Below are 14,354 nucleotides of genomic sequence, written 5' to 3' on the forward strand. Positions count from 1 at the left end.
CTGTTGCCATATTAAACATTACTGCTTCCACCACATTTGAGTTATGAAATTTTTCGACTCATAACTGAATGAATTAGCTATTGGACATTTGTTCTTATGGCTCAGGCCCCCAATGATCAAGAGATTAAATTACAGCTCACCATCAGAAAATGCATCAAAACAAGATCACCCGCCTGTATTCGACAAGTATAGACAGAAGCCCTGGCTGGACAATCAAAAGATGGTGGGCTGCACTTTACACTGCTGCCGCCGATGAACCACACGTCGTGCAGCTGCCGTGATATTCAGCGTGGTGGCTCATTTAAATGGCTGGGACGGACCGCCCACCCCAATGACGTGAAGGAGGCAGGCTGCCTGTCCCTGGCAATGGCGTCAGCCGCCATTGCAAGGCGCTGACACCATTTTTAAAGGGCTTCCAGCCAGACATTGCAATCTAAATATTCAAAGCTACATTGATCTTAAAAAAAATTGATCTTAACCCTCTCCCAACCCCCCAATAACCATCAAATTAATTACCTGCCCTCTCTTCCCCCCCCACCCCAAACACTTACCTTGTGCACCTGATCTTCTCCTCCCACAAAGTTCACAAACTTTAAACTTTACCCCTTCCCATCATTCTTTACACCAATGAAATGACTGACGCTGCTCCCCCAACTCTCGCACTACTCGCAAAACTTACCTGCTCCCCTCTCCCATCAGTGTTTCGCCTTGAATTCCCAGATGGTGATCTGAAGGCGCAGGAGTGCTAGCCACTGGCACCAATATTGCTCCGGGACGGATGGTGGAAGAGAGAAGGTAATGTATTCATTAATTGAAACTTATTTAAATTTGGCTCCTGCCAGGAGGACCGTAGTGGGCCTCTGCCGGAGGCATTTTCTGGGCACCCCACCCCCACCACCGCCACGACCCCGTCAGGGAGGGGGGGGAAAAAAAAGGGGCTCTAAAATTCAGCCTGGTGAGAGACCAGGTTGCCAGGATAACCTGCTCAACACACTTTGCAAATGGATTTTTTGAACTCCTGACTATCACGTCAGCACACACACCTGTGTAAAGGTGCAACATACTTGGTCCAATTCCCTTTGTGCAATCAGAATGGCCAAGAATCTAATCAACTTTCCAGACAGTGTGTATTTGCAGAGCTGTAAATTTATTCCACCGACAATGGTGAAAACAGGTTGCAAACTGCCATCTTAAATATTTACAGTGAATTATAGCAGTTTCCATTTTATAAAAATAAGTCAATTCAAGCACAGAGCACCTTGGTACAGTTATGACCAATTATTCTTGCGAGGTGCCACTGTCCATATCATTTGAATCAGTAATTCATTCTTTACTTAAGCATGGCAAGGCCGCAGATTCATGTTACAAAATACATTTCCCACCAATAAATGTCCTTGTAACAAGTGTTCTACATGATGACAATAAAATCAAGAACTGAAGGAAGAAGTCCCAATGTCTGTACTGGCTGGTTTGTTTAGAACAATTCTGTTCCCAGGGGAAATATAAATATAAAGCAACCAAACATAATGTCATTGGCAGTTATAGTTGCCGTAAAAAAAAGTCTCCTCAACTCGGCTAAAATCACATTGTCTTTAAAATGTGTCAAAAATGGCAGCGAAACCATTAAGTGTCTTTACCGAATATTTTTACAACACTCATTTGAAGCAGCCAACAAAATTCTCTGTCTTCAGTGGATGTGGCTTGATTAGTCGTTACCCACTGGCCCAATCACACAGAGGGTGTCTTTGGCGGATGCACCTGCTGAAGCAGTACAGGACGTTTGACCCGTGGCTTCCGTCTCTTTGGCTTGCTCTTAGACTTCATTTGTACCACAAAGAACGCCAGCACCACCATAGCACCAAGGAAAGCAAAGACTGGAATCGTCTGCCCCACATCTTGGTTGTATCGGCCAGGCATTATACCTTAAAAGCAAGAAAATCACAATTAACTGCCACAGTACTCCATCATTAAGCTAAAATATAGAGGAACCACAACGAAATTTGGATTGGCCCTTAGTGAATTAATGAACAGATGTAGCCCACTAAAACAAAGTCGTTTTCTGTAAGTGAGCTAAGAAAAGGATGGGCTTTGACAGCTCCTTTTAAAAAGGAAGCAGCCCCACTCCTGCAGTTTCAAAATGGAGGATGGAGACATTAAATGTGCAGATACTATTTTCTGAATTTATTGTGTGGAAACTCAGGAGAACAAATATGGGTGATGCTGAAGAACCATTTTTTAAAAGGGCAAATGATTCACATCTCTAATGCAACTTTTCCTTCCCCCGCAAAAATCCTTCTAAAATTGGAAATATTATTGCATTAAAAGTGAAAGGTAGACTGCAGCCAATCATACTGCGGCAAATGTTCAATAAATTGATATGAAAAATATCCAGGACAGCAGTGCACTTGGAATGAGGTAACAGTATAACAGATCCAATAGCCCCTTCCTCCCAGTTCATTAACTTCAGCATCTCAATAGCTTAAGCTGCTTCCTGAGATAAAAGACATGCAATAAAGTTAAGCTAGCCTTAATATTTCCTGCATTTTGGGCTAAAGTGATGAATACAGTGATCTATCCTGATTCAGCACTCTACAGAACAGGGGGCTGCATGGTTTGGACTAGTCCATGGACTATGAAGCTCTATCCACTTATCTGGAACTTATGTGGGGCAGATCCTATGTTGGTTGAGATTTAGGGCTGGATTTTCCTGGTTGGGTTGCAATCCTGGTCAGCCTCGATTCTAGGTCAAGAACCCGAAAGTAGCCAAGGCAGGACATCAATTGTGATCTTCCCAGAGACAGCCGATTAATAAGATGCCTCTGGGAGCCCGATGCAATTAAGGGTGGTGGACGGACCAGAGAGTTGAAGACCCAATCAGAAGGCCCTCAACATGGAGGCACCCTTGGTTGCCTGCAGAGAAGTCAACAAATAAAGAAACCCCTCTTCTGGAATGGTGAGGAATGTGGTTGCGGCCTTTGATCCCTGTGGCCCCATAATTAAGGCATGGAGCCTCTGGCTCCAACGGCCACCCAGCCTGACACCAGGAGGCCACCTCCAGTGAACTAGCAGCCTCCGCACACAACGAGGGTTTGCTCAGATAGCGGGTAAATACCAGTACAGTGGCAAAACAGCTCCTAAGTGGGGCCTTAATTGCACTAATTAGCTGCCCTCCTCCATGGAGTGGGTGGGCAGCCAACCCTGGTCAAGACCCCAGAAATGGGCATGCATAAGGAAGTTGCTCTGATGTGGCTCCCCCCTATTTTCACTCCACCCCTCCCACCCAGTCTCTATGGAGCTGGAAAAATTCAGTCCATAACTTCAGTTTACTAACAGTACTTCATCTTCCTTGTACGTTTGTCAACTACTGATTGTGCCCCATGGATAGCCAGAGTGGAATTTGACAAGTTAATTATCTAGAAGTGAGTCTACATAAAGATAATATAATAAAATAGTGGCAGCCCCAGTATATTAAAGCAATTGGGATAACTTTGTATCGGTAGTTTCCTCCATTTACCGCTGTTTGATTCTCTTATCTTCATATGAAAATACAGATATTCAAAGTCTATGGTCACAAGCCAACTGTTCTGGCCCAAGCTACATTAGTGCAACATTAAATGCTATTTTGAAAGGTAAAGAGATTAAATGGAATAAGTGTACTATTAGTTGTATGAATTCAGCTGACTGTTTTAACTGTACTGCAGATCATTGAAAAATAGAATTCATTTCTCTAAAAATGACGATCTGGTATTCTCACAATTTTACATCTTGGATTGCTTTCCATTTACCCTGGCAACAAACACTTACAGCAGACTAAGTATGTAGTTTGAGAGATTTACACCACCCTAAAAAAAAAAAAATTTTTGTTGTAGCTAATTCATGGTGAAAATCCCTTTGTTAAAGTAATCTTTAGGTAAACAAATGCAGAACTGTCGGAGTATTTTTTTCAGATTTGCAACAGTATTTTAAATAATCAGTTTCTCTCATCCCCTTCCAATCCCACAACTACTTAATACCACTCAGAAATCAGTCATCAGGAAAAAAGGTCTTCTATTATGGCCTTCAATAATATAAAAGGCATTATCAATTGCATAAAAGGTCACCAAATGTTTCGTTTCACATCACACAATGTGCTAAACAACGATTTTGAATCTAGCCCAGAAATGCAATCAATCAATAAATAAATAATTAATTAATAGTTATTTGTGCATGCATTCCCATCACTCTTTCACTTGTGAAATAAGCCGTTGGAATAAAATGATCTTTGACAGTCTGGGCTGGGAAGAGTCACCAGCACCATCGCCCTGGTTTCTGTTCACTTTCCAATTACCCAAAGTTGAAGTAGTTTCTAGAAAAAAATCCTGCAACTCCTGTACTCACCTCCAGGAATGTCCCAGGCCCCACTTTCACCTGGTGATAAAGGTCGCACTTGGGGACGGTTTTGCTTGAAATTTGGCAGAACCACTTTGTCTAGGTCAATGGACAACAACTTCTGGTGCTTCCAAAGGTTACTGAGATGGAAAAACAATAAAGGCTGTTTACTTGTGGAATAAACTTGTACTTACTCTGGAAGCTAACTTGCTTTATAATATTTTGTTCTGTTATTTTAAGCAATATTCACAATTTGCAACTTGGGTTACTTCAAGTTAAAACGCAGACTGGACACCAGCCTTTGTGGACTGGATAAAACGTGGCACAAAAATTCAGAACAGAAAACTGCTGCTCAGTGGAAATCAAAGATTTAAATCCAGGATATAAAAAACATCCTGAAAAGAACATTTTTTTAAGGGATCGGGGTGGGGTTTGTGCAAAACCAGCTGTCAGAAAATTATTTTACAAAGCTAGAAAACAATAATTGAAGTTTCTGACTGGAATTTCTAAATTAACAACCAGCCTTGATAAAAATGCCCTTGTGTTTAGCTTTCAAAACTAAATTCTCTTTTGACATATCTATATTAAAGTCCAGTATTAATTTTATACTCTCATTGCTAGTATGAATATATGCAAAGGTGGACCTTTTTAAATAGTCACAAGTCAACTACACAGCTTTCCCTCGGGAATGGAACATGGTATTCAACAGCATCTCGTGGAGCATACCACTGAGCGCCAAGTGTCCTGGAGCAAGCAATTGCCACCATTACAACCATTAACCTGCTTAAAAGTGATAGTAACAAACTTACGTTTTCTAATTGTTGGTTGGTCATTATATTGTGATCTTAAATACATGAACATAGATCAGATGTATTACATAAATTTAATGGGGACTTGGTAAGTTACTGCATTTATACTTATATTGCATATATTTTGAAAGAAAGACAAATACCTGATATCCTGGTATTGTGGATATGGCTTGCAATTCCATCAACCAACTGTGATCGGGGACTCAATCTGGCATATCTCAGAATTACTATCTACCTTCAGAGAATAAAGGACTGTACCTATGCAAACTTTAGGGGGAAAACTGATAAGCAATCTTTAAGGATAGATGTACATGTTCATCTTTATTCTAAAAATGATTTTACTTTTTTTTTTGAAAAAAGAGAAATGATTCTTCTAATTAGCTCTGCATTTTAAAAATAGTTCCTGGTTGTAAATCTCCACTGGAGATGCATAGGTATCTCAGCTTAGAGATTTACCTCATGTCCTTCAAACACTCATGTATGCATTGCTGACAGCTGGAAGGGAAGGCAGCACATATATCTTTGATTGCTGCAAGCAACAGAGGTGAATGTGGAGAACTTCAGGTTGGAAGTGATGAAGCACTTCAGCAGTAGGAGAGGGGTAGGGACAGAGGCTAGCGATATTATAAAAGTCTTGGTATCTTGTCAAATCATGCAGCCATTACCTAATTATTGGATTTTTCATTATCTTTATTTGAAGTCTGGCTCATGGGCCTCTCATAATGCAATATTTTAACTGACGTAATTTGAAGTATCTATATTCCTTCAAATATTTATGGTCATGACAACATAGCAATTTTCACAGTACAGATCGTCTAGATGTCATTTTTGACATCGCCTTCTAAAAAGTAGTTTTCCAAAAAGAAAAATAAATTCTCAGCATAGCCAGCCTTCTCTCTCAGCAAAATGAATAGTTAACAATTGCAAACATGTTTTGTACATCATTCTTCAACTGCCCATCTTGGATCAAAACAATTTTCTGTACAATACACACACAATAAATCTCTCAATGCAACTTCGCTGAATAGGAGTTCATGCTGACTTTATACAAAGGCAACATTGCTCAAATGTTTCTTAAGGAAACTGCTGAGCAATGCTGAAGAAGAACACCTGAAAATCCTATGAAAAGCTTACTATAAAGCACTATTAACCTTGTAGTTGTAACCTTGTGTGAAAGAGGAGGTAATTAATACACTAGAAGGATTTAAAATTGATAAGTATTAGATAGGCTGTCTATACTTTAAGTCGAGAAAGCACAAGGACCAGATGAGATGCATCCAAAGATACTGAGGGAAGTGAGAGTGGAAATTGTGGAAGCATTGGCCATAATTTTCCAGTCTTCCTTATACTCAGGGGTGGTGCCAGAGGACTGGAGAATTGCAAATGTTACACCCTTGTTCAAAAAAAGGGTGCAAAAATAAGCCCAGCAACTACAGACCAGTCAGTTTAACTTCGGTGGCAGGGAAACTGAAGAGAAAAAGCAATTCGGAACAAAATTAGTCACATGGACAAATGCGGGTTAATTAAGGAAAGCCAGCACAAATTTGTTAAGGGAAAATAGTGTTTAACAAACTTGGAGTTTTTTGATAAGGTAACAAAGAGGGCTGATGAGGGCAATGCTGTTGACTTCCAGAAAGTATCTGATACAGTGCCACACAGATATGTGAACAAAGTTATAGCTCATGAAATAAAAGGGACAGTAGCAACATGGATACGGTATTGGCTGTGTGACAGGAAACTAGGATTAGTGATACACGGATTTTCTTTTTGGGCTGGACGAAGGTTATTAGCGGAGCTCCCCAGGGGTCAGTGTGGGGACCTTTGCTCTTCCGGATATATATTAATAACCTAGACCTTGGTGTACAGGGTACAATTGCAAAATTTGCAGATGATATGAAACTAGGAAGTGTGAACTGTGAGGGGGATAGTGTAGAACTTCAAAAAAGGACATAGACAAGTTGGTGGAATGGGCGGACAAGTGGCAGATGAAGTTCAATGCGGAGAAATGTGAAGTGATTTATTTTGGTAGGAAGAACATGGAGACACAATATAGAATAAAGGGTACAACTTTAAAAGGGGTACAGGAGCAGAGGGACCTGGGTGTATACGTGCATAAGTCATTGAAGGTGGCAGGACAGGTTGAGAGTGCGGTTAATAAAGCATCCTAGGCCTTATTAATAGGGGCATAGAGTACAAGAGCAAGGTGATTATGTTTAACTTGTATAAGACACTAGTTCAGCCTCATGCAGCGAATTGTTAAGGTCTGGAATGCACTGCCCGAGCGTGTGGTGGAGGCAGATTCAATCAAGGCATTCAAAAGGGAATTAGATTCTCATCTGAAAGGAAGAATGTGCAGGGTTACAGGGAGAAGGTGGGGGAATGGCACTCTGTGAACTGTTCATTCAGAGAGCCAGTGCAGACACGAAGGGCCAAATGGCTCCTGTGCTGTAACAATTCTGTGATTTACAGGACAAGGATACAATTATTCAATTAACAAGTTGCTACTGAAGGGATTCTCCCACCATTATAAACTTGGAATGGTCTCCCACCCCAAATAGGTCATTGAGTCAAAGAGACCAAGAACAGATGGGTTACAAAAGGATAAATGACTACACAGACACTTCCAAAACTTTTCAACATTTCCATCCTCCTGCAGATCAATCAACTGTTTAAACTCCAATGCAATTTTACCAGAAGAGTCAAAATAGACGGCCACTCACTGCCCACTCAATTAGGTATTGTGCCCCAACTTCCCTGTACCGGTGGCGTGTTGATTTTACTTACACAGGCCAGGATGGTGCCCGTTAGAGGGCTGCCAAAAAATATAAAAAGTGTGTTAAAACTAAAATTGGCTTCAATATTTTTGGGAAATATGTTAAGTGCAATATAACTGTTATTTGTACAAATGGGTCAAGGGGATTTTGACCAGTCTAACTTGTGGTGGTCATGCAAACATAATAATTAGATCAGGGCTTTTTGATGATGTCACCAAGGGGTACCATGTAATCATGGAGGGGATATTAGGTGACAAAGGCACAGATGAGATCATCAGCAGCACATGGGCTGAAGCAGGAACAGAGGCGAACAAAGTTATGGAGTTGGAAATAAACTATATTTATGATGGAGAGGATATGGAATTGAAACTTGCTCGGGGCCAAACATATGTCAAGGTTGTGAAATGTCTGGTTCAATCAGAACCAATGGTTGAGGAGGGGGATGAAATTGGCAGTAAAAGTGAGTATGTGGTGTTGGTGGACAATAATGGCTTTGAGTGTCCCAATATTTAACTGGAAGAAATTGTGGCCCATCCAATACAGGGTATTATTGGACAAGCAGGCTGACAACAAAGGCAGCGAGATGGTCAGGAGGGATGGTGGAGAGGTAGCACTTTCATCAGGACACATGTGGGATTGACACCAAAGGGCAGTGTATGGATGAGAAAGAGAGGGAGTAAAGCATAAATCCTTGTGGTTATCCCAAGGCATCAGTGTGGAAAACCACTGAAGGAGATGGTCTGGATATCTTTGCATAGGTACGTGTGAAGGCAGTATCATTGAGCCAAACAACAGAGGAAAAAAGGTGCTGGAGGAGCATGGTGCAGCTGACAACGTCAGAAGTTGAACAGGGATAACTCAGATGCAGATGATGGTATTTGTGATTTTTGTTAAGGCCATTGACAGTGCTGTGGATGGAAATCAGATTGGAGAAACCCAGGTTTAGATCTCTGCCTACATCAACACTAACTCAGTTGCTACCTGATCTTGCCATGAAGAGGTCAATTTCTTCCAGCAGTTGGTAAAAACAAAACTGACCTCTGGCTTGCACCAGGATCGACACCCTCTGCCTCAGACAGCATCAGTCCCAGTTGCTACCTCTCACATAATCTTTAGTTTGAAAGCCTTGGTGAGCTGCTCGATTCCATGCTTACCTTCTTTTGTCAAATCTGATTTGGTACCAAGACTTCTTTCTATCACTTCCAAAGTAATGTCTGCTTCCACCCCTATACCTACACTTCTGCCTTAATGCTACAATTCTCCATACATCATCCTTGCTGACTACACCACCTCCTCAGACTGCAACCTATCCAGACCACCGTAGCATGTGTACTCTCTGCACAAAGTCACACACTCCAATTTCCAACCCTTGCTGAACTCCATTTGCTTCTCTTGCCACAGAAGACCTTCATCCATAGATTCAGCACTCCCCACCCAATTTTTTGGCAGCACATCCTCCCACACATTCTTTGCCACGCCTCATTCCCCACTGCCTCTGTTCCACCACCACCTGTTCTTTTTGCTATCACTTGTCTTTCAGAAGAACCCCTGCTGACCAACTCTCCACTGCTTTCCAGAGCCTTTGTAAAACCCTTCTTTGGGACTCTGCCCATCTGCTTTCCTACTTTTATTCCCCTTTCTCTTCAGTTCCTGTTTTAGGACTTAATTTATGTACTGCACATAACAAATTCCACATTTTTATTCTCTCTACCCTGTCAACTGCTTAGACTCTTTCCTCTAAATAAATACCATACAACTGAAGGTTACAGTTGAATCCAATTTAAGTACTTGCTTCACTTAAGAAGCTTTTTTTCCCCCAAGTTGCTAATGTTTTGTTCAGCTACCTCATCATCATTTGAACAAAGGATTGACATGAACCAAGGTGTAGATATCTGCTGCCACACACTAACCTAGGTGCTGTCTCATTTAAAGGCTGCGGCTTGGCCCAGGATAGGTGAGGACATGCTGGCAGAGGACGAGGCTTGGGGTCTGCAAGATGTGGTTCAAGAACCTTGGAAAATCGGTACAAGTGGTTGCCTAAGAATTTGGATTAAAAAAAAATCAGTATGGAATGATATTCATCCTGGATTTTAGAATAAAACTAAGTATTTTGTGTCATTCATAAATTTATCCTCAATCAAATAACTTAAATAGCACACAAGTTATATAAAAGTTAATAGCACCAACTGGCATGCATGTATACAAATGAAAGTAATGCATTTTATTTGAATTCAGTGTTCCAGCTTTTCAAAGAGTAATAAATGCCTGAACCAGCAGGGGGAGATGGAGAATGTTTACATGAATAAATTGTTGGAATAAATTCTCTGTTGAAGTATCTGTATTTTATCAAATGTGAATTGCACAATGGCAGACAGTGGTATAAATTCTATTAGTCATAAGGAGTTGGTCACCAACAAAAGTTCCATCACCAACTAAAGTTCAGTCATCAAAAATTTTAAACTAGTTTTGCATTTATATAGTGCAGACATATAATGGAAAAAAAGTAAGACACAAATGAAATACTGCAATTTTTGACTTCATATACGTATTACACATCAGAAAATTCCAAGTCTAGAAAATATTTCAAGATAATAAATGTTGTAGGGAATGCTGCAGTCGTGATTTAAAGCTTTTCACTTTCATAACATTTAAGTTTACATTTAACAATTGACAGGGACCATCTTAGTATATAGAAAATCCCAGAGTAAGACCTACAATCAGATAAAGGGGGCATCACACGTTTGCAGATGGAACACTGAACAGACTTTACAACAGAACAGCTTCACAGCCAAGTTTTATTTGAGTCACTATTTTACCTTCCATCCTCTCTGGTAGTAGGTGGTCTGTTCCAGAAGGAGGTTGCTGCCTATTTTCAGAGTGGCTTAGGCTTGGGGGCATCACCCCATATGAGGTGTACTGAAGGAGAGCATCAAGCAACCAGAAGCAGTCTGGGGACAAAGAATAAATATGCAGATAGTGCTTCAAACCAAAGAAAAAACTCCACAAATTTAGCATTCAGGTGCCAAAAAAAGTTCAAAAAAGCCACTAAGAAAGTAAGACGTTATGAATATGGCCTATTAAAAAGGATCGCTTATACCAGAGCTTCCCATACACTAACTTGTAACAAAATCCCCTTTTATAAATAGTAACATTGTATTATCTTTCCAGAGCATTCAAAGTTGGCAGCAATCCATACTACGCAGAAGAAGGATTTTAAACTCATGGAGATGATCTTGGATCGGCCATTTAGGACTGAGATGAGGAGAAATTTCTTCACACAATCGGTGGTGAATGTTTGGAATTCGCTACCCCAGAGAGTATGGATGTTTAGTCTAAGAGTATATTCAAGATAGAAATAGATTTTTGGATGCTAAGAGAATCAAGGGACACAGGGATAGGGAGGGGCAGTGTAGCTGAGGTAGAAGATCCACCATGATGATATGAAATGGCAGAGCAGGTTTGAGGGTCAGAATGGCATCCTCCTGCTCCTATTCTCAAGTTATCTTCCTGCATTCTAACTTGCAAACCTACAACCCAAGCAGGGCCACTACTTTCATCGGGCTGAGTGGACTGTTATACTTTCCATCCACGCACAACCTAACACCTGTTCTCCAGGAATCTAGTGGGACATACAGATGTAATGAGTTCAGTAACTCACCCAAAACTCCAGCTGATGTGGAGCTTAGGTTGGGGAACAGATTAATTCACTGCACAAAAGATCCACACTTCTACTTTCTTTTTTGTACAGGGATAAATTGAGTTGTATAATTATCGAGCCAATTAGGGGCTGTAACTTTGATAAAGAGAAAGTCGAATTCCCAGTTATTACAGAAAGAATTATGCCAAAGATTTCATGTTTTAAACAAAAACTTTAATGTACAAGTTAAACAAAGCAAATCACTACTAACACTACAATTTGAGACATCTATATTTTTACACTTAAAATCTTATATAACACTTCCATTTGACTTTTACTTCCACCCTAGAAGATCCCTATCTTGGTGGTTTGTTCACTTCTCCTGGGACCAATCCAAAGTATGCCATAGCTCTTAGGAATTCATTTTGATTTCCGTAATTTCTCAACTGTCTTTCAAGGTATGAGAGCACCTCCCGAATTTGGGCTTCCCAGCTTGAGCATGGACCTGCCTCAAAACACAAACGCCCCTGGTTCCTGATGGCCTCTTTGCTCCAGAATCCAGCTGACTTCCAAAACCCAACTGCTTATCTGAAGCCAACAGCTTATCCAAAAGCCAATAGTCTGTCAGCAAGGACAGATCAAAAAACCAACACAGACACCCCTACATCATCTCTCTCCATAGCAACATAGTACACGTGGGATGTCCCAGATAGCAATTTAGACTAATTATTTCCAACTCCAAATCTTTTTAGATTCCAGATACCCATATGAACAATTGATGTTGCTAACAATTGCAGAATAAGTTTTCCTAGGCTTTCTGGTTCTAACTAAATGAGGCCGCCTACAGTTTTATGGATCTCACCTCTCTAACTCTGTTTCTGTAAGTACTGAGAAATTTTTGAGCTTTAAATCTTCTTTATTCATATAATTTCCCAGAACAATTTAAACCACTGACTGAGGTAGCTGCAGACACACCGCCTCCATCGACAAGAGGGGTTCCCATTGTGTAGGGTCTTTACACTTCCCCATATGACCTCACTAAATAAACATGGGACACCCTTTGATTTGTAACCACTCTAGGGTTGTTTGCCAGCTTTTCAAACTAAGTATTTTCATTTGTCTTGCATTAAAAAAAATTCAATTCCCAAATTAAAAAAATGTTACCTCTACAAAAACTAACATAAATCATGAATCAGGTGGTCATAGCATCAACAAAGTCAAAATCCTAAATCAAACCAAGGGCCTCCATTCCCAGCAACTATCAGCTAAATACATGTTAATTGCATTATTTACACTAACAGATATCTGGTGGCATTTTCTCAAAAAGAGAACACTCCTGGTTTTATAATGACAGGAGTGTTATACTACGTAACTAGTACATGCATTGTAAAATCTATATACAGAGCAGTATCTGTACTCTGTACTTACAATCGGTTTTTAAAATCTGAAATGTGTGTACGCATTCATATCTCAAGAGTAAACTAATTAAATGTATGCATCCCGCTCTCTCAATGCACACAATATAATTATGTGCGTATATAAACAAACCAATTTAGAACTTTAATGGTCAGATACAAGTACATTTACTTTACAAAATAACAATTATTTGGATATATTTGGTTGTTTTTCAGGCTGTAGGGAAGTATGTAGTGATGTTCCCCAGGGGTCAGTATTAGGATCACTGCTCTTTTTGATGCATGTTTATCATCCAGACTTGGGTACAGAGCGTAATTTCAAAGTTTGCAGATGGCATGAAACTTGGAAATATAGTAAACAATGAGGAGAACAGCAACAGACTTCAGGAGGACAGAGACAGGCTGGTGAAATGGGAAGACATAACATATGTAATGTGAAGTGATGCATTTTAGTAGGAAAAATGAGGAGGAGAGGTAATATAACCTAAAAGGGGGTGCAAGAACAGACACAAATCTTTGAAGGTGGCAGGATATGTTGAGAAAGCGGTTTATAAAAAAAGCATACAGGATTTATAAACAGACATAGGGCTGAATTCTAGAAGCCTGCTGCGAAGAAAATGGCGGCCCGCCCTTGCGGGCTGCATGCGGCGGCTCATTTAAATAGCCGGGCAGGTTGCCACCCCCACCCACCCACCCCCAATCACGTGGAGGGGGTGGGCTGTGCATCCCTGGCAATGAAGTCAGCTGCCTGTGTGCAGGCGCTGTTGCCATTTTTAAAGGGCCGTCAGCCCTACTGGAAAATTTAAATATTTAAAGTTACATGGCATTAAAAAAAAAAAAAATCCCTTTTGCCCCTCTCCAATCCCCCCCAATAACAATTAAATTATTTGCCCTCCCCAACCTCAAAAACACTTACCTTTGCCAGCTGACCTTTCTGCCCCGCAATGGCACAAACTTTAAAGTATAACCCTTCCCACCATCCCCTACACCCTTGACGTTAATTTGAGCACATCCCCCACCCTTCCCTCCCCACTGCACTGGGAAACCTACCTCCTCCCCCACCCCCCCTCCCCATCACTGTTGCACCTCGTTTCCCCAGATGGGGATCAGAAGGCATTGCCAACCGCTGGGGTGAAGATTGCAGCAGGATTTCAGGAGGTGATGGGCGAGCAATTAATGCAACTATTTTAATTTATTTCAATATTTAAATTGCGGTCCATTTGCCGAGCAGCGGGGGTGCCGCCACAAAGCCTCGCTGCCGCCGGCAATATCGGGCCAGGCCCTGCTGGCATCGATGTTCGTGGCAGGCCTCATCCGGGGCCATCTTCAGGCCCCATCCGCCATGGATCCC

At 41.0% G+C, this 14,354-nt stretch overlaps 1 protein-coding gene across 4 annotated transcripts in view; it reads right to left on the reverse strand.

Moving 5' to 3' along the window:
• Positions 1 to 1,128: 1,128 nt before the first annotated feature.
• mbtps1 (membrane-bound transcription factor peptidase, site 1) overlaps positions 1,129 to 14,354 on the reverse strand; it is a 181,022-nt gene continuing 167,796 nt past the window's right edge. For all 4 annotated transcript variants that reach the window (XM_068049631.1, XM_068049632.1, XM_068049629.1 and 1 more), the window contains exons 20-23: positions 10,768 to 10,899; positions 9,862 to 9,988; positions 4,378 to 4,508; positions 1,129 to 1,922 (exon numbers count right to left, since the gene is read on the reverse strand). In XM_068049631.1, coding sequence (XP_067905732.1) covers positions 1,729 to 1,922; positions 4,378 to 4,508; positions 9,862 to 9,988; positions 10,768 to 10,899 — 584 coding nt within the window. In that variant the 3' untranslated portion in view covers positions 1,129 to 1,728. The remainder of the gene's footprint in view (positions 1,923 to 4,377; positions 4,509 to 9,861; positions 9,989 to 10,767; positions 10,900 to 14,354) is intronic.

The sequence above is a fragment of the Heterodontus francisci genome, chromosome 17 (assembly GCF_036365525.1).
Source record: "Heterodontus francisci isolate sHetFra1 chromosome 17, sHetFra1.hap1, whole genome shotgun sequence".
In the NCBI taxonomy this organism is placed as follows: Eukaryota; Metazoa; Chordata; class Chondrichthyes; order Heterodontiformes; family Heterodontidae; genus Heterodontus; species Heterodontus francisci.